This window comes from Mus caroli, unplaced genomic scaffold (genome assembly GCF_978045245.1).
Source record: "Mus caroli unplaced genomic scaffold, Mus_caroli_1 scaffold_1, whole genome shotgun sequence".
Taxonomy (NCBI): domain Eukaryota; kingdom Metazoa; phylum Chordata; class Mammalia; order Rodentia; family Muridae; genus Mus; species Mus caroli.
The window spans coordinates 7,719,416-7,739,618 of NW_028227256.1; the positions used below are offsets into that span (position 1 = coordinate 7,719,416).

Here is a 20,203-nt window from a genome sequence, read left to right on the forward strand (position 1 = left end):
ATGATAATGATTGGCCTCTCAGACAGAGCCCAGGGCTTACAGCTGCAGAAATACAAACTAAGCATCAGGTGGGGGTGAGAAAGATGAGTCCAGTGACAGAGTCAAAAGGGAGGAGCACAGAGGAGTGCCGTGTGCATATGGACAATCTCACAGATGTCCACAAATGAGAATGGGTGAAACTGGTAGGCCTAAAGTAATTGTCAGCTCTGTGTCATGAGACCTGAACTAAGGTCTTAGTTTAGTTTCACTGACTTATGCGACTTATAGCTTTTCTCTGGATTGGCCTTCCCATTGATTGTTTTTTGGCTGTCTCTGCTAGAAAACAAAGCCACTGTGTACATTACATATTACAATCCAAGGAAGATAAACTCGAATTGGCCTTTCCTATGATAACTAGCCATTGAACGTCATCAGCTCACACCCATTATTAATATTTACTAATCAACCTACTATGTGACAAACTCCTGAGCAAACATCTTATCTACATTCTCTTTTAACAGCACCATGGGCAAGCATTACAAGTGTTTAAATAAATCAAATACAGGCTGAAAAAAAGAAGTCATAAATCTAACATATGGAGTTAATGGTGCCAAGTGGTTTCTTTTCATAACACAAGAGCCTTGCAAAGCTGAGCATGCTGGCTCGCTACGCCCACTAGCCTGCATGGTGCCCTCAGACTTTGTTGCATGACATCTGGTGCTTTATTGCCTTAGAGGGAGAGAAATACTATGCATGCCATTCACTCCATCTCCAGCTTTCTCTGAAGTTCCCTTTCAATCTGGCCTTACTTTCTCTGTTAGTGGAAACATTCCTTAAGGAGTTCAGATATGGAAGGTCTGGTGTTAATAGGTTTTTTTTTTTTTAACTTCTAAAAAAAGTCTCATAGCCATTTATCAGAAAAGAAGTGATGGCATGAAGCAAATAATGAATGTTTACCAGCTTTCCTTGCAGAGATTTTAAAAAATAATGCCTTTGAAGGAAAGTGTATGCATCCAGTCTGCAGGTTATGATGCAAGCTACACGAGGACATGAATGGGGAGGGTCAGAAGAGAAGCAACCATCAAGGGGCAGAGTCATACATCTCATAACAAGGCTAATACATTACTGTAACAAAAATATCACATCATAGATTAATGGCTTCTGAAATGTAAAAAACAAAAATGAAAAACAAATCCTATTTTTTTCCTCAGACATGTTTGAAACTTACATGCCCTGAGAGCTATATGGGAAGACTTAGCATTAATGGGACTGACTTTCCTGTGTCAGGGTCTACTTGACACCACTGCCTATGTGGCCTCTGGCAGGCAGCTTGACTTTACTTGACAGACCTCACCAACCATTCATGAACCATAGTGTCTACATGAGATGTACAGTAGTCACAGCAATAGAATCCTAGGTCTAATTTCTAGTCACCAATTCAGGCCATTTGGTGTGTGCCTAGACTGCTTTTATTCACTATGCTGGTAATCCTGACGAAGCATGAACCTTGAGATCTGCTCTATTCATTTTGGTTGTGTGTTGTGAAATAAACACGGCTGTGATTCAGAGTGGCTTACGGTTTCTATTTCCTAAGAATGGCAACACAGACTGAATTGCTCTCAAAGCAGAAAACAATTGTCCTGAAGATGAGACTAACTTATGATCCAGCAAATTTTGCTCTTTAACTTTAGGAAATGTAAACATCATAGAGACACTTATTTTGTCCTGTGATGCCATTATTTCAGGGACATTTGGAGCATTTGATTTTTTGTTTGTTTAATTCCTTCAAAATAGGTCAGAATAGATGCCTGGAACACAGTGACATAACAAAAATATATAAATCAAAGTCAAACTCAAATTTCCTCTTGCCTAGTCCAGCACTTAGGAAGTACATAATCACATGGCACAATTAAGTTTGTCATGTTGGTATAGAAGATTGTCTTAGTACTAAAAGGACAAACTAATGCATTTTTACGAAATATCATGGCCACCATTTCCTCCTTGATTTAAAAACAAAACAAACATCAACACAAACAAGATTCCAAAGAAACATCTGCACAATGCAAAAGTTAGCACATTTCAAAAACAGGGTCATAGTATTTAATCCTTTCTTTTTATTTTAAAATTTATATCACTCATGTTCTTCTAGGTAAATTATGCTCATAGCTCATTCCTTGTTAATAGCTTCATAATATTTTATATTATAGGCATATCACAATTTTCCTAATTGATCCTTAATTAGTGGATTTTTTTTTTACTGTTTTAAAAACCACTATTTAATGCTATAATAAGCATTTTGACACACATTGTGATGGTTTGTATATCCTTGGACCAGGGAGTGGCACCATCTGAAGGTGTGGCCTTGTTGGAATAGGTGTGACCTAGTTGGAATGGGTGTGTCACTGTGGGTGTGGGTATAAGATTCTCACCCTAGTTGCCTGGAAGTCAGTCTTCCACTAGCAGCCTTTGGATGAAGACATAGAACTCTCAGCTCCTCCTGCGCCATGCTTGCCTGGATACTGCCATGCTCCCACCTTGATGATAATGGACTGAACCTCTGAACCTGTAAGCCAGCCCCAATTAAATGTTGTTTTTTTATAAGACTTGCCTTGGTCATAGTGTCTGTTCACAGCAGTAAAACCCTAACTAAGACAGAAGTTGGTACCAGGAGTGGGGTATTGCTGTGATAGGCCTGACCATGCTTTTATTTGAAAGAATGTGGATTTTGGGACTTTGGATTTGGAAAGCAGTGGAATGCTTTAAATGGGGCTTAATGGGTCATCCTAGTAGGAATATGGAAGACTTTGTTGCTGGGAGTAATTTGAACTGTGTTGACCTGGCCCAAGAGATTTCAAAGGAGAAGAATTTCAGAATGTGGCATAAAGACTGGTTTTGTGGTATTTTGGTGAAGAATGTGGCTACTTTTTGCCCTTGTCTGAAAAGTTTGCCTAAGGCTAAGGTGAAGAGACTTGGATTAATTGCATTGACAAAGGAAGTTTCAAAAAAGCCCAGCAGAGACTTTGTTCTCTGGTTAAGTCTTATGAAGAGAAATTTGAACAAGCATAGCAAGCTTAGAAAGGAAAAATATAAAATATATGGTTTGAGTATTAAAGGGGTACCAGGAAGTGAAATGGAACAAATTCCTGTGTTCTAGGAGATAACAGATTAAGGGAGTGGGACCTTGGGGCAAGATCCTATCCAGCTAAATTAAATCCAGGCATGGTGGTACACACCTTTAATCTCAGGAGACAGGCATGCTGATCTCTGCATTCAAGGTCAATCTACAGAGCAAGAACCAGGATAGCCAAGCTTAGGCAGTGAAGGATTTAGAAAACATAAAGCTAGTGATAATGTAATAGGACAAGGGGATCATGTTCTAGTTCCTGTAAGCAGCAGAACTCGGCAGCTTCAGCCATGTGGCTCTGGTTCTAGAGTTAAGAATGGAAGGAACTACTGGGAAAATTGATGCTGGTTAGCTGGAGCTAAGGAATTAGCGGTGATTAAGAAGAGACCAGCATCGTTGAGGTGAAATCTTCTGGAAACCATACCGCACCAGATGACCATACCACACCAGATTACTGTACCACACCAGATGACCACCCCACACCAGATGAACACATCATACCAGACAACCATACCAAACCAGATGACCACACCATATCAGATTATTGTACCACACCAGATGACCACTCCACACCAGATGATCACCCCATACCAGACAACTACCCCGCATCAGATGACTACATCACACCAGATGACCATAACACACCAGATGACCACCCCATACCCAGACTGTTATGTGGGAACAAACTCAGACCATCATTTTTGAGAAACAAGAGCTAGCTGAGTCATCTCCTCAGCCCCATTTTTTTTGTTAAAGCCCCATGATAGAAATTTGTGAACACACCCAACCCTGTATTACTTCGTCTGCCACAACATACAAAAGTAAAGTAAAGATGAGATAAAATAAGTATACACATATAATGTTTTCTTGGTCATTGTACTTTGGAGGTCTCCTTTTCTCTGGGTGACAAAGGATTGTCTAGAGTTAAAAAATATGATAAAATATTTTTCAATATTCTTTAACTCAAAGAAATAAGGTAACAGCTTTGTAATCAATCTCTAAATGATTTCTTTGTAGTTTTCAAGTTGTGGTTGGTGAATTAGAAATAGAATAAAATAGCCACTGGTCATATGCAAAACGAAGCCAGAGTGAGAAAGTGGTAACTTAGATGGAAATTAAGACGAGACCCTTTCTTAGACCATGAAATAGCAAGCTTCTGTCCATCCATATCCCACAGAAGAGGGGAACAAATTGATCCTCAAGCCACTCTGTGGAAATCAAAAGATATTTGATCTGTGCTGTGTTCTAATGAACACTATCACTGCAATTTAAAAAAATGAAATAGGTTGTGTGTGAAACTTCTGGAATGTTTCCTTTCCTGCATTTTTCTTAAAATGTAATGGGCAAGCTTAGACAGAGAAAAATATCTGTTATAGGGGAATACATGTAAAGGTATAATGGATGGATATTTCACATGCTTCCCTCTCTTCTAAACAAAAATCTAAATATAGATGTAATAGTGCCATTGCACTGAGACCACTGAAGTCTGTCCTTTGAGATCTATCTCCTTGAGTATGTGCATCAGCATGATGCGGCTCCTTCTGGCATCACTTTAAGCTGGAAGGCCAGCAAGTTCTGCTTCCTCATTTCCACGCAGCCCCAGGGTCTAAGTGACATCCACCGAGGCCGAGGCTGAGACTGATGCTTTTGGTGATTTAACGCTTTGTTGCCAAGGCCATCGATCTCATTTGCACTAAGGAATAGCAAAGGCTGAAAGTGTTTTCCTTTTCTGTCATTACCTTGGCACTGGCTGTTGTATTAAATACACTGACTCCTGATACTTATTTGCAAAGCTCCTTGGCACAGGATACACAGAAGGTAAAAATTTGCCTTTGAATTTTTGGGTTTTTGTTTTCTTTTGAGAATTTATACATGCTTGAAATTATTTTTCTTTGAATGTAGAAACTGTTTATACTTAGCACAGAACAATTAGCAAATTGGAAAAAAGTATAGGGATTGCAAAATCCACAATGAAATCACCTGACCACTAAAATATTAAAAATACTTTGGAGCTTTTGTGCCAGATATAGTGACAGTATCATATGCAAAAGTAAATTATTATAAAGCCAGAATGGCTAATGAAATATCTATATATTCTATAGCTCAATTTCTCTCTGTTTTATATCTTGGCCAGTAAGAGCTATAGACATTTACAGAGAGCCCAGTAGATTCCATTCATTATATGTTACCTTTGGACTACTATTGAACATAAGTTACATTCCAGGTTCTGATAGAGTGCATAAATTGGTGGTAAACATCTTTCTCTGCACTCTAAACATTTGTCCACCTTTCAGATAATTCCCTTGGGAAAGCATTACAAATAAAACTCCAGGGAATATTAACATGAAAAACAGTTTATATTTGTTAATTTATATATGTCAGACTTCTGCCTATTCTAAGCACTTAGCATGCATGAACTCAGTTAACAATGATTCAAGTTTACAGATATAGAAACTGAGGCATAGAGAGATGAACTCCCTTCCCAGGTCACCTTGATTGCCAGTGGCAGAGCTGGGGACATGAACCTGCGCGCTCTGAAGATGTGCCTCTATGCTTCATGGATTCTAACCACATGCCAGAGAACACCTGGGAACTTGTGAGAAAGGCAGAGTCTTCAGTTCTGCTATTAAGTCCTTCTATTAAGTTCTGAAGTTCAATTGATCTACATCTTTAGCAGAGTCCCCACAATCATTTACACATCTAACCTTGAGTAGCTCTAGCAGTGTGTTCTGTAAGGTTGATAGATCTTATCTACTTTAATGACAAAAAAATATCTGCTAGCATTTCTGCAGACAGAGAAAATGTGCTCATTATTCAGAATTAATAGCTGTGTTATTGAAACATCTGAAACTGTGGCAATTTTAGATTTTAAAACACATGTATTGGCAATTTATTTCATGTAGCTCAACACTAGTGAAGAGTAAGATAACAGGTATTTGCCAGTCTTTGGAGAGGTTGGATTTGAGCAAATAAGATGAGGTCCCTTTTCTCAAAGAGGATATACTATAATAGTTCGGAAGAATCAATGGTTGCCATACAAAGTGATGTATGATTATGAGGAGCATTCTGAGAACCCAGGAGGAAGTGAAGTGAAGTTTTGAAAGAGTTATAAGAGAACATGATCATTTGCTGCTGTCAATGGCAAGAAAGATGGGCATGCAAGGCCTAGCCAAATTATTAAATGGACATCTCCATATCCTCTGCTCAGAGCCAGATAAAATGCATGAATAATGTTGGTGGTCTATGTGTTATAGGAGATGGGAATTGCTGCTTATATTGCATCAGCCTGTCAAATGCATTGTGCTTAATGGTAATGGCAGGTATGGAGGGTTACAGCATTTAGGATGCACTAGTCTCTCATGATATGATGAAATGTGGCCATGTGCTGGTTACGTGGGTGTGACATTAAATCATTGGCCATAGGTCATCAACCAACCTTCAGTCCCTCTCCTTCTCCACCCTTTCCCTACTTTCTCACAGGAGCCAACTGACTTTATGAACATGGATATCTTGGGATTCTTTGGAACTCCTGTCACGGGAAGCATGCTAAGAGCATCAGTGAAGAATTAGCCTGAGTCTGAGGCCCCTGTGCTATGTGTGCAGCCCTTTCTTTAATAGGCTCTTCAGGGTTTTACCCTAAGCTCACTTTAAAAAAGCTGCCTATGCGTTTAGCACAATCTTAATTCTGTGGAACCTGAACTTAATTCAGGGGTCTGACTTAGGGAGCTGAGTGTACGCCTGCAAGCAAGCTTTGTTTTTCCTGAATCAGGGCATCTAAAGAAATGGAAAATAAATGAAGAGTAGAATCTAGACAATAAACTTCTGAAGGACTTTACAAAAGGCTTTCGGTTAATGAGAATTAGTTTTGCAATGAGAAAAAAATAAAAATAAAACATGATCCTCAAAATGAATGAACTGATCAGCCGTCTATAGTTTCAGATGAAGTTATATATATTCTTCAGATGGTAAACCAATGTATATTTCTCCAGATCGGTAAAGACAGTGGTGAAAAGCCATGTGTAGTGTTAATGCCTCTAATTCCTGTTACAGGAGGACTGAGAATAAAAGATGAGTTTTGGCATATACTAAAACTAGTTATCCCAAAACCGTCAAACCAGAAAATGAATGTAATTAAAATGTATTAGATACATGTTTTGAATTGCCATAATAAACCATTACTATGTATAATTAATATGTGCTAATAAAAACATAAGAGGAACCCAAATCAGACCAAAGGAAACAAAGGCAGTCACTAACCCCCACGCCAGTCAGTGGGTACTCTTTTTGCACCAGCCAGGTAACAGTGGTTTTGCCTCAGTGATCTCACAGAAGCAGAGTGGTGTTTGAAGCAATCTTAGGTACCTAGAAACTTAACAAAATACCTAAGACCAAGTCTGAACTTTAAGGCCTCAAAGACAATCTGCAGGTAGAATACAATGGCAGGAGATGGGTCAACACACCTATGGTCAGAGAGGCATCAGCCCTGGGGTTCCCGCATTCCTCTGAAGCTAAAGAGGGAATTGCTTTCAAGTAATTCTCCCAGCTGTCCCCATATCAAAGTTATTCTGGCAGTGTCTGCAATTTGATTTCAAGTTTGTTTCTCTCACTATCTCATGACCACCTTTTTCCTCCCTCCCTCTGCCCTTCTATCCATCCATCCATCCATCCATCCATCCATCCATCCATCCATCAATCCATCCATCCATCCAGTCTGTCCATCCACCCACTCACCCACTCACAAACCCATCCTGGTTTTTACTGAACATGTTAAATACTCCTCAGGTGTGGTGAGAATACACAGAAGAGGAGACAGCATCTAAGGCTCTACTTCCTTCTGATCTAACCACACAGTGATGTAGATCCCAGGTAGTACAATGCTGTACAGGGTAGAGAGGGTGCTGTGGCTCTTAGGTGGGAGCAATCATAGCCAACTGGAGACATTATAGACTTGGCTGCCTGAGGATGAAGTGTTTGAACTGGATCACGAATGGTGGACAGGTATAGAAGTTCAGGGGTTGGCCAAAGTGTGCTGAAAAAAAAAATACAGGCAAGAGACTGTGTGTGGTTCTGGGCAGTTCACACAGATCAAAGGGAAACAGATGGCCAGATGGCTGTCTAGTGAACAGCAGCAGCAACTAAAGATGCATGTCACACAGCTCGCCTAGACTAAGGCCCTGCCTTGATCCCCACTGCCCCCACTTCTGACACTCTCCATTGCTTTTCAAACCTTAGCTTAATCACAGCCTGAGGTGTTTAAAGTCCAGGCACCACTCCCAGCATTCCTTGCTGGAGAGAAGGTTGCAGGACTAGGAACTTCTATTTCCAACAAGTTCCCAGTGATGCTGCTGGCTGTTCAAAGTCATGCTACAGAGACTCCCACCTTGACACTTTCTTATGCCTAGAAACTTCTGTCTTTAGCCATATCACTCCTGGTTGGCCTCTTTATTCCTCCCACCAGCTCTCTGACATTCTTTATCCCTCTTCTGCACTTTATCTTTCCATAGCCCTTATCAGAACTCAACACTGTGGTTTATTAATTTTCAATCATCTTTTTAGAATGTAAATCCCCCAAGAGACTGTGTTTTATTCAGGAGTATCTGAAGCAGGGCTCTTTAGCATCTAACTTCTGGGCTTCCTCAGCATTAAATCAGCCTGTTATGTGCAGGTTGCCTATCAGTAGCACTGACAGAAAGGATGAGAGATGCCTTGGAAGGAACAGAAGAGATAAAGCACCTTTATAGCTCGTAGCAGGAGGGATGGAAGTGCGGTGACATAGGAAAGATGCTGTGGCCCTCCTTCTTGTCAGTCAAGAGTACACGGTGACCTAATACACTGACATTTTCACTCCTTATTTATAAGTGTACCCTTACTGTCTGTTTCCCTCCTCATTTCCCTCCCTTCTTGTCATTTATTAGTAAAAAGTTTGGGGTCAGCAATGGGAAGAAGAAAAGTTAATTTCCCCTGTCAACTTGCCTACATTTAAAGCTATTTATGAAATACAGCTCTGGCTGTGTTTTACGGGGCATTTCCAGAGCTTTAGCTGAGGGAGGCAGAGACCCTGTGAATAGCCTAGCATTGTCCCATGGGCTGTGATTTTAGACTGAATAAAAAGACTAAAATGAAGGAGAAGAGCAGTGCATCACATCTACCTGCCTCTGTCCTGACTGGGGACACTGTGGCAGTTTCTCAGCCCCTGCTTCTATGCCTTCTCAGTCAGAAGGTGTGTAACCTCAGACTCTGAGCCAAAAGAAACCTTTCTGTTCCTTAAGTTGCCTTTGTCAGGTGTTTTGTTTTAGCAATAAGAAAAGTAACTAATATAGAAAGGTAAGATACTGGGAAGGATGCAAGTAAATAGAGATGTTCAGCATGACTAGGTTGATAATACACTGTCTCAGCAAGTCAAGCTTTTATAGGCAAAGGAAAATTATTTTTTAATTTAGGCAAAAAGTCACAATGAGCAAAAACGCTCAGGTGTGTGTGTGTGTGTTTGTGTGTGTGTGTGTGTGTGTGTGTGTGTGTGTGCGTGCGCACGCACGTGCATGCATGTATATGTCTGGGTATGTATATATGTGTGTATGTGCGTTTGTATGTGTGTATGTAAGTGTGTATGTGTGTGTATGTGTATATGTGTATGTGTATATAGGTGTGTGTATGTGTGTATGTATATATGTGTGTGTGTGTGTTTGTATGTGTGTATGTGTGTATTTTTTAATTTGGTATTATACTGATTTTCTAGTAATTACTTATTGTCATCTCTTTATATTTCAGAGGTTGAAAAACAGGAGAAGTGGGTTCTCTACAATATCTTCTTCTTAGTATGCTAAGTATTTAGAAGCTTGTAGACAAGAAAATATTCCATCATCTCTAAACACCAGCTATCCTGGCAGATCTCAAAGGCCTCCAACCTCCAGGATGTTTAGTGATTTTGACACCATATGTGCTGTTATCACATCAGACATCCCATACAGTTATGATGGATAGAAGAATGCCACATTTTATGAATCTGTAAGACCATAAAAGGAACTTGGCAGACATTTATCTCATTCATGAATTAGTCTGATAAGATACAGGAATTCTGAAAGGCAAGTTGGGGGAATAAAAATATCACCCATGAGGTCATGCATTCAAAAGATTCTATATGTGTAAAAATAAACCAAGTTCTTATCTGATGATAAATGAGTATCACCCTGAACATCATCTCTTTACCACGTGGTAACCTAAGACTGAACTACCTTAAAAGTTCAAGGTTGCGAAAACAATGCAAGGGACAAGTCAAGGAGAACCTGTGGTGACCTAATGACTGGGCATTTTCCTTTGATTACTTGCTCATATGTGTCACCTCCTCTCACCAGTCCTCTCTCCCTCCCTCTCTTTATCCTTTCAATCAACTACTTAATTAAAACATAAGCTCTCAGGGGTTAGAAATGGCCACACAGGCTCTCAGAAAAACAGAAACAGACATACTAAAAATCCTAACCCTATGTGAGCTAAGGAATGATAGCCACTGTGTGATCAGCAGTCAGTGTGTGGAAGGAGTCAGGGTGGGGGATTGGATGTTGGGAGATGGATGAGAAGAAGGTATTCCCAGTTCTTCCTAAGAAGACACCAAGATGTTCACAGTTTTTAACTTAATCCCTCAGAAATGTGGGAAAACAGTCAATTTTATAACTAGATGTACCCGCATGGATGCCAAGCCTTTCCAATTAGTTATTAACATGACCATCTAATATTGTATCATAAATTGCATGTTGATTTACAAAGGACTATGCTCTTTCCTCCAGTGAGAGAGAAAAAGAAATTAGCAGTTGTTATCTCCTTTCCCTTTTGGCCTTGCTATTATGTTTTTGGCTTTGTTTGTTTTGTTTTGTTTTGATGTTGTTTTCCTTTCAGAGCCCCAGAAACTGCATTAGAAAAAAACTCTTTAAATGTGTGTGTGTGTGTGTGTGTGTGTGTGTGTGTGTGTGTGTGTGTTCAATTCCAGGTGTTTCACTGAAAGAGAGAAATTCTGCCCTGATGGTTCAATTAAGGTCATTTAGTAGCATGAGGAATGGACAGTCCAGGGATGCTAAAGCACCCAAGCGTGGGTAGTCCCTGGGTTTGAGGAACAGCAGCATTTTACCCTAGAGACTAGAGAGAGATGGACTATGGCAGGGAAGTGCCAGCAAGAGATGTTTATCCAAGACCCGGCTACCATCAAACCATGGCACCAAAAGAAACCAGAAACAAGAGGCAGGGAAGAAATTCTCTAACTTTTCTTTTCTCTCTTCCTGGTTCCACTAGTCTGATACAGAAAGCAGCCAGACATAGGCTGAGAAGTCTTTCTTCCAGACCCAGAGAAAAGAAAGTTACAGAATTGGTAGGAACTGGGAGGCTATCAACATTCATTTTGTTTTACTTACATTGTGACACCATGCAGATGTATTTAAACACACATTCTTGTCCTATGAATAAGCACATCTGCTATAAGCACAGTGATAGTTTATGGGCAATGTTACTTGTCACATGAAGTTATATGAAACTATCCAGTAGAAACTCTTGGGCTGGAGTCATGGTTCTGTTGTGAACTATCTATTATCTTTACCATCAGTGGTGAGCCTTCTGAAGGACTCAAGTCATTTCCCTCAGGAACATCCAGAACCTAAAACCTTGCTCCTTTATTCAGATCTCCTATTCATTTGACCTCCTCTTTACCTACAGCTCCACACTCTTCTTTATATGACACAAGAACAGACACCATTCCTCCCCTAATTAAAACCAAAATGGTAAAGGTTTCCTTCAGGCTTGAGGTTTGAACCCATTACTCCTATGGCCACCTTCCCTTCAGGGATACATAAGCCACTAGAAATTATTGTCCACAGTTAATGCTAATTTTTTCATATTCCATTCAGTCTTCAATATGCTCTGGCTTTTTCAGCCATTTGACCAAAGATATCTTTGATGACATCACACATGACTTCCTTTATGGAAACCAATAGATAACGCCTGGCAATAACTGAGGTAATTAACCTCTCTCTTTTTAATTTCATTTCTAAAAATATATTCTTTGCATACTTTATATTCCAACCAGTTTCTCTTATCTCCAGTCTCCCTCCACCCGGCACTACCACCCAGATTTCTTCCTCTTCAGTTTACCTTTAAGAAAGAGAGAGAGAGAGAGAGAGAGAGAGAGAGAGAGAGAGAAAGAAAATCAGTCATATCAAGGTTAGCCTAGTCAACCCAGGAGGAGGAGGAGGAGGAGCAGGAAAAGGGTCCTAGGCACAAGCAAATGCATCAAAACACCCCTCTCCCACTGTTAGGAGTCCCACAAGAACACCAAGCTATGCAAACAGTGTGTATGCAGAGTACCAAGCCAGACCCAGGCTGACTCCGAATTGTTGCTTCAGTCTGGATCTGTGAGCCCCTATGAACCCTGCTTAGTTGATTCTGTGGGTTGTGTTCTCCTGGTCCTGGACTGCTCTGGCTCCTATAATCCTTCCTCCCCTCTTCTGCAGGGCTCTTCTCCCAGCTTTGCTTTGTGTTCAGCTGTGCTGACCTGTTTGTTACCACTAAACATTCATTTAACTATCATTTTCTGTATTTCTTACTTTCTAGACCTTTCTATCAGTCTCCTTTTTGACATTTCCCCTGGTTTTTGGTTCTCTTTTCATGTCAATGCATACTTCGTGGGTATTCTACCAGATGTTTAGAAATTGTTTGCATATCATTTATATTTTCTCTGTAAAGATTTTGGTCTAATTACTCGATCTAAAGTATGAGCCATTTTGTACACTTCCCTCTTGTATTTATTTAATTACTTAATTGTTGCAGCTCTACACCTGACTGGTCCTTCAGCTCATCCCGTTTTCATTTCTCATGCCATTGCAGTGGTCTCAGGTTAGAATCATCACTGCCTTAGTTGCCTTGTGCACAGCCATCTGCCTTTACATGTTCCCTTCTCAGGGATCCCAGAAAGAACTTTCTTTTAAAAATTTATCTGCATCCCCTGATGAAAATATATTAATATTCTATCACATTAGGTGAGATTAGAATTTGTGTGTGATGGATGAAAAACTATGTCACTCCTTTGCATGCATCTGCAGCCTTGGCTTATGTCTTGCTCTTAGAGAAAAGCAAAGCCACTCTGACTATCTAGAGCTCACCAGGCTCTCTTGGAGCTCTTTGAGATAAACTATCCTCTGGGTCTAGAAAGCCTTCCTCAAATTTCAACTGGTAGGCTTTGGTTTTCTTTTATGAGAGACTAGGCCATGCCCTTTCCGTACCAACTATTTAAAAGGAAAAGGCAGCATAATTACACATATGAATCTCCTCAAATTTCTGTTTGTCCTTCAAGAAACTTCTCACAGCTGAGAAGTCAACTTTGATCTTCCCTCATCCTTCAGTCTGGATTAAATGACCTTACCTGGCAGGAAAATTTTTCTCTATGGAGACAGGGGTCTAGGTTGAAACTCCTTGTTTATGTGCTTGAGTTATTCACTGTGTAGTGTGCATGACTTGCTCTTTCATCTCTCTGGTCTGAGCCTAGCAACAGACAGGCAGCTCACAAATATTTATAGAAATGAAATATTCCCTCTTTAAAGATTCCTCAGTTTTGCCAAACCATATGGCTTTATCCACAGTAATTCAAGGATGTAGGGAAGGTTGAGATGGCTTCTAGAATCACCTAGAGCCATAGTGTCAATTGTGAGAGATGCTGAGAACTCAGTGACCTGGGTAGCAGTCCTAACCCCACCGTAACTCTGCAAATCCTTTTCTCTTCATGGAGTCTGCCTTCTCAGGTGTTAAACAGAAAGGCTGGGTTATTGTTTGTTTGTTTATTTTTTGTTTTATTTTTTTCTGTCTCCATAGTTTTGTCAGTTGATGACTTGGAAAGAGCATTTGTAAAATAAAAACAATGTGTTTTCAATCACTTCAAAGTGGGAACCTCTGTATCTGGAGAATGAAGTTGAAATGAGAATGGGCTGTGGTCACCAGTGTCTCCGAGACCTCTACAGACCTGCAAGTGTCCCTCAGCAAGTGCTTCCAGAGCTGGTCTTCAGCTAATGACAATATTTCACAATGTCTGTTATACCTAAACCATATGCCCAATTCTAGTCCATATGGAGGACAGGTTAAATGTCTGGACTTTGGCTTTTTCTTTCCATTTTCCTGTTAGCTAAATTGTGACATAAAAGCTTCCTTCCTGAATCCACTTATTAGTGTACTCACTTATAAGTGAGCACATACCTTTAGGTTTGGGTTACCTCATTCAGGATACTTTCTAGTTCTACCCATTTTATCTGCAAAATTCAAGATGTCCTCAATCTTAATAGCTGAGTAGTATTCTATTGTGTAAAGGAACCACATTTTCTTTACCCATTTAGAAATATCTAGGATGTCTTCATTTTCTGGCTATTGTAAATAATGATCCTATAAACATAGTTGAGCAAGTGTCCTTGTGGGATGATGGAACATCTTTCAGGTATATGCTCAGGAGAGGTATAGCTGGGTCTTGAGATAGAACTATGCCCATTTTTCTGAGAAGCTGTCAAATTTATTCCCAGGGTGTCTGTACCAGTTTGCATGCCCACCAACAATGGAGGAGTGTTCCCCTGGCTCCACATCCTTGCCAGTATGTGCTGTCACTTGAGTTTTTGATCTTAGCTATTTTGATGAGTGTAAGGCAAAAATCTCAGAATCATTTTGATTTGTATTTCTCTGATGACTAAGGTTTCTTTAAGTGTTTACAATGCTATAATCCAGAGACCCAAAGAAACCAAATAATGAGGAGGGGGTGGAGGTTAAGGGAGTTGGGGTTTGGGAAGTGATATCTAAGAGGAAAGGGGGAGGGGGAGTAGGGAAGGATCCATGTGAGGGGGTGCTAGGAGGAGAGGGGGGACTGATATTGAGATGTAAACTGAATAGATAGTGTCTTAGTCAGGGTTTCTATTCCTGCACAAACATCATGACCAAGAAGCAAGTTGGGGAGGAAAGGGTTTATTCGGCTTACACTTCCATACTGCTGTTCATCAACAAAGGAAGTCAGGACTGGAACTCAAGCAGGTCAGAAAGCAGGAGCTGATGCAGAGGCCATGGAGGGATGTTCTTTACTGGCTTGCTTCCCCTGGCTTGCTCAGCCTGCTCTCTTATAGAACCCAAGACTACCAGCCCAGAGATGGCACCACCACAAGGGGCCTTTCCCCCTTGATCACTAATTGAGAAAATGCCTTACAGTTGGATCTCTCGGAGGCATTTCCTCAATTGAAGCTCCTTTCTCTGTGATAACTCCAGCTGTGTCAAGTTGACACAAAACTAGCCAGTATAGATAGATGGATGGATAGATAGATAGATAGATAGATAGATAGATAGATAGATAGATAGATAGAAAATCTCCCTTCCTGGACCATATTTCCAAGTTGGGTGTTGATCAGGTCAAAGGTGCAGGACCACAGTGGTCTGGACACTGGCACTGCCAACTAGCCATAGCTGTTCTGGATTTTTATATGCATACAAAATGAATTTATTTAGACTATTAAAGACAGGGGTTCTTTGCTAAATCAACAAACAAACAAGCAAAAGTAAGACAACCCAACAATATACTAAAAGAGATACTTAAAGAAAATGTTGTGCTATTTTCAAAACATTGTGGGGGGTGGGTGGGGAGAAGGGGAAAGGTCAAGTAACATGTAAAGGCAGAACTATCAGAATTATACCAGACTTTTCAACAGAGAGTATGACAATAGGATAAAAATGCAACCAACAGACTGGGAAAAGATCTTTACCAACCCTACATCCAATAGAGGGCTAAAATCCAATATATACAAAGAACTCAAGAAGTTAGAGTCCAGAAAACCAAATAACCCTATTAAAAATGGGGTACAGAGCTAAACAAAGAATTATCAACTGAGGAATACTGAATGACTAAGAAACAACTAAAACATCCTTCAACATCCTTAATCATCAAGGAAACGCAAATCAAAACAACCCGGAGATTGCACATCACACCAGTCAGAATGCCTAAGATCAAAAACTCAGGTGACAGCAGATGCTGGCGAAGATGTGGAGAAAGAGGAACACTCCTCCATTGCTTGTGGGATTGCAAGCTGGTACAACTAAGCAGTTTGGGTGGGAAGCCAGGCCTCTTTGTCCTCATAGTGGAGACCCAGCAGCCCCGGGAGATCAGGATGCACTCAGCTTGAGAAAAGATGTCTAACCCTCTGTGTTGGTACAATGAGCATGATCCTCATCAGAGCCTGCATATCCTAGGCAGTACTTATACCCTGGATAGTTTCTGTGTTGGGGGCCAGTCTCTTCACTAACTGGCAACTTTTCTAGGGTATTCACTGTTGGTTAATGCTCTTGGCACACAATGAGCATTGAGATAATACTTATGAGGATGAAGGGTTATGTCCACAGATACTTCCAGTCCTGCTTTTCCTCATCTTTAAAGCATCTAAAGTACCCCTTTATGCACTTCCCATGTCCTATGGGCTCCACCTGCATTCCAAGCAATGACTGACCACCTGTAATGCCCCTCACCCCAGAGAGAAGGTATCTGAGATCAAACTTCCAATTTCACCTTTATAAGATACACTTTTCCTTTATTGCTGAAATGATCATGTTCTTTCCAAAACAAGATAAAAGCACATCTTTTTCCTAAATGAGTATTGGAGTGCAAGGTACAGTTTGAAGACTTAGGCAAAGGTGGGTGAGAACACAAAAAAACATTCCTGCAGAGACTTTAGGTAAGTTATCTATGAACCAGAGTGCCTGCATGTGTATTTGTCAAAGTGCTTTCAAACACATTTAGCTGAGGAGGGCAGACCTACTGTGAATGGGGGCAGCAAACCTCTACAAGGTAGTGTCCCAGACTGAAGCAGAATGAAAAAGTGAGTTGAGTACAGTGTTCATCTCTCTCTGCTTCTTGACTGTGGACGATGCGCACGTGCACACACACACACACACCTTCCTATGGTGCAAATCATTATTTGTCTATTATAACCACATAGTATAGTAAATAATTAGATTCTTCCATGAAAACAAGATGGGAAAGAAGAGAAGACAGAGTGGTGTTTGCCTGTGTGGGAGTCTTGTTTATTGAGTGACCTTAGATGGAAATGTCTGACTTGGCATTGTTAGCTCCTGCAGCCTTCCTCTAGCTGAGCAGTGGTAAAGCAGTATTATTGAAAGTCAAATTGTTGACCTTGCTTTGTTCTCCTCTGTCTTTTTAAATCTTCCTTGTCGATGTGTGATCTGATAGAGTTACCCAAAAAAGGGCTTTGTGTTCAGATTTCCCTGTAGGTCTGTAGTTTCTCAAACTCATTTTTCAACTGATTTCCTGAGACACTTCAAGGAAGCTTCTATTACATGTTGGCTCTATTCAGCCGCTATTGTTTGCATTGAGAGGACCTGCGGCTCATTAGCTTTTCTGAAGGGGCATGTTGTTTTTTTCTGAATATTCTAATTTTTATTCATGCTCAGGGGCCTGCAGATGACAATCACATAGTAATGTATTTGGCTAAGACCTGCCAAATATCTTTTCCATAATGCACGGAATAAGATTATCCCATAATTATTAGCAAGAAAATCAACACAACCTATGAAGGGATAACAATAAGGCAGCTTACAGTCATGCTAAACAGGCAGCAGTAAAGACAAAGACAAAGACGACATTCCTGTTTTACCCTGTTTTCCTACCAGATTCTTGATTCCTAAGAGCTAAATATGTACTAAGTGGTTCCTAAGTAAACAAAGCAAGACACGCCCAAGACAGAGAAGCATTTGTCCTTGGTAAGGAGAGAATGACTTTCTGTGTCTTGAAGGTGAGTTAAAGTTCTCCGTTTTCAATGGAGGGAGGGAACACCCAGAACAGTTCAGATTTTCAAGAGGCCTTAGGCTTCTATTATGATGGACAGATAGTGAGAGGCTCTTCAGCTTCTCAGTTTTCATCTCATTTTTTTGTCCTTTCAACTTTCAGACATCTGGTAATTTATACATTCGGGACTATCTTATGTTGCAGGCTAAAAGAAATGGTGATTACTACCTTCAGTGCACAGCAAGAGAGGAGGCAGGACGATCTCCCTAAGAAGTGGCATCATTTCTTAAAAATTCTGAAAGAAAAGATGTTGCTGGCCTTACTTGTCCTACACTCAGTGGTGCTTGGGAAAGGATGCACACCTGCTCAGCTGAAGCAAGCCTGGTAACTTATTGCTAATGAATGCCACATACTGAAGAAATTATGCACAGGGCCGCAGCTGAGTGGAGGAGTGCGGTCCTGTATCACATGGGGCACATCTACACTGATGATATATGTTCATTGTCTGGTCTGACGTCAGCTCAAAAGTGCGATTAACTCCTCCACAGCCTTAGGGTGCAGGTCGGTCATTAAGCAGTCTTTGCTCACATCTCTAAGGAGTGTTGTGTGGCACATGACAAATTATAGGATATAAAGCTTTGCTATGCAGGAGACTAGAAATAACCTCTTAGATGTAAATGCCCTTCTGTGCCTCAAGAAAAAAAAATATAGGTGGAAAATTTTAAGGTTATATTCCCACCTCTATTTCACCAAACACCTTCCCACTTGATCTTGTGCCCTCCCCAATTAAAATCATGTTTGTGAATGTCTCCCTGTAAATTCTGTATTTGGAAGATTACTAAACAAAAGCAGCATCCAGTTCCCCGGGGAGAGAAAAATTCTGTGTCCCATACTCTCACAAGCTCCACATACAATTCCCAAAATGAGCAACTTTTCTTTGGGATGCTAATTTTTTTCTACTGGAGATAACTGAGTGGTACGGTAATGTCACTTCTCCTCCTTGGTTTTAAGCAACTGAACTAGACGATCTAGTTAAGGTTCCTTTCTAAAATGCAGGCATTCTATAATTTCCAGATTCAAAAAACAGCACTCTGCAAATCTGAGCCAAGCGCACGCTGTCTGTGCCACAGCAAGCCTTCAAGATAATAAGAGCGTGCACAGTGGTACATTTCTTTAGTCCCAGCTCTGGGCCTCCCTGAGATTGCCTTCTCAGAGCCTGCTAACCTACAGAGAGGGGAAAACTGGTTTCTTCTTCTTCTTCTTCTTAAAAATACCAGCATGTTTACAGTTGACTACTTTTATTCTGCTTAATTTGTGTCAAATTATCTGAATTGCCCAGATCTGAAATATCTAACAATCACCCTGAACTAACATTTTTTAAAAATCATATTCAGTTCTTAAATAAGTCACAGGTAAATTTTAACCCACTGCTGAAGTGAGTGCACCATTCTAAAGGACACCAATTTCTAGGTCATATTTCATGTGGTACAATAGTATTCTTTATGCTGAGCATCAACCAAGGCAAATACTGCAGATACTAGCCACAGCACCCCAGAGACACTTTCCCATTGAATTTTGAGGCCCCAGCTGTGGCTGGGACACTCTAAACAGTATGATAGCAGACTATTGTCTATCGTACGTTCTCAGCCAACTGAACCAATACTGGATGCTGTTTATACATTTTATGGAGGGGACTCTGAAGCCCTCAGTCACACAGAAACCACAAACAACAAAATGGTGAGGCACATGGGGGCTAAACAACACCCCTCTCATACAAGCAAAGCCTTGCAGGACAAGAAGTTGGCTCCACTTACCCAGCATAGCGGTTGTCGTAAGAGTGGCACTGCCCAGGTTTCAGAATATTCAAAAGGAGCCAGCAAACCGGCAGAAAAGCAGCTGTGTGGCTCCTGGGACTCCCGAGGAACTTCATACTATTGCAATGAGAGGAGTTGAAAGTTGCTTAACAGCAGTCACCAAAGGAAGAGGCTGGAGGTGGCTTACAACACCCCCTGCCCACCAGCAAGTTGTCTGGGAAAGGGGTGGGGGAGAAGGCTTGGGAATGAGCAAAATGTGACACTTTAGGCAGCTAGGGAGTTGCTATTAAGACTGGGTCTTGTGAGGAAATGCAGCCCAGCCCAGCCTGGAAGCAGGGGCCGATCCTAAATCAGGCTCTCCTGAAGGGGCTGGGCCTCCCTGAGCTGACTCACAGGCGGACTTTGCAGGGTGCTATAGCCTGTGGGTAACCCTTCTCTGGTTTTGGTTTGTCTGTTTGCCTATTGAAGATCACTAAGTCTTTTGTATAACCGTTC

At 40.8% G+C, this 20,203-nt stretch overlaps 1 protein-coding gene across 1 annotated transcript in view; it reads right to left on the reverse strand.

The window, feature by feature from the left end:
* Cpa6 (carboxypeptidase A6) overlaps positions 1 to 19,824 on the reverse strand; it is a 441,999-nt gene extending 422,175 nt beyond the window's left edge. The window contains exon 1 of the mRNA XM_021160312.2: positions 19,709 to 19,824. Coding sequence (XP_021015971.1) covers positions 19,709 to 19,824 — 116 coding nt within the window. The remainder of the gene's footprint in view (positions 1 to 19,708) is intronic.
* Positions 19,825 to 20,203: the final 379 nt, after the last annotated feature.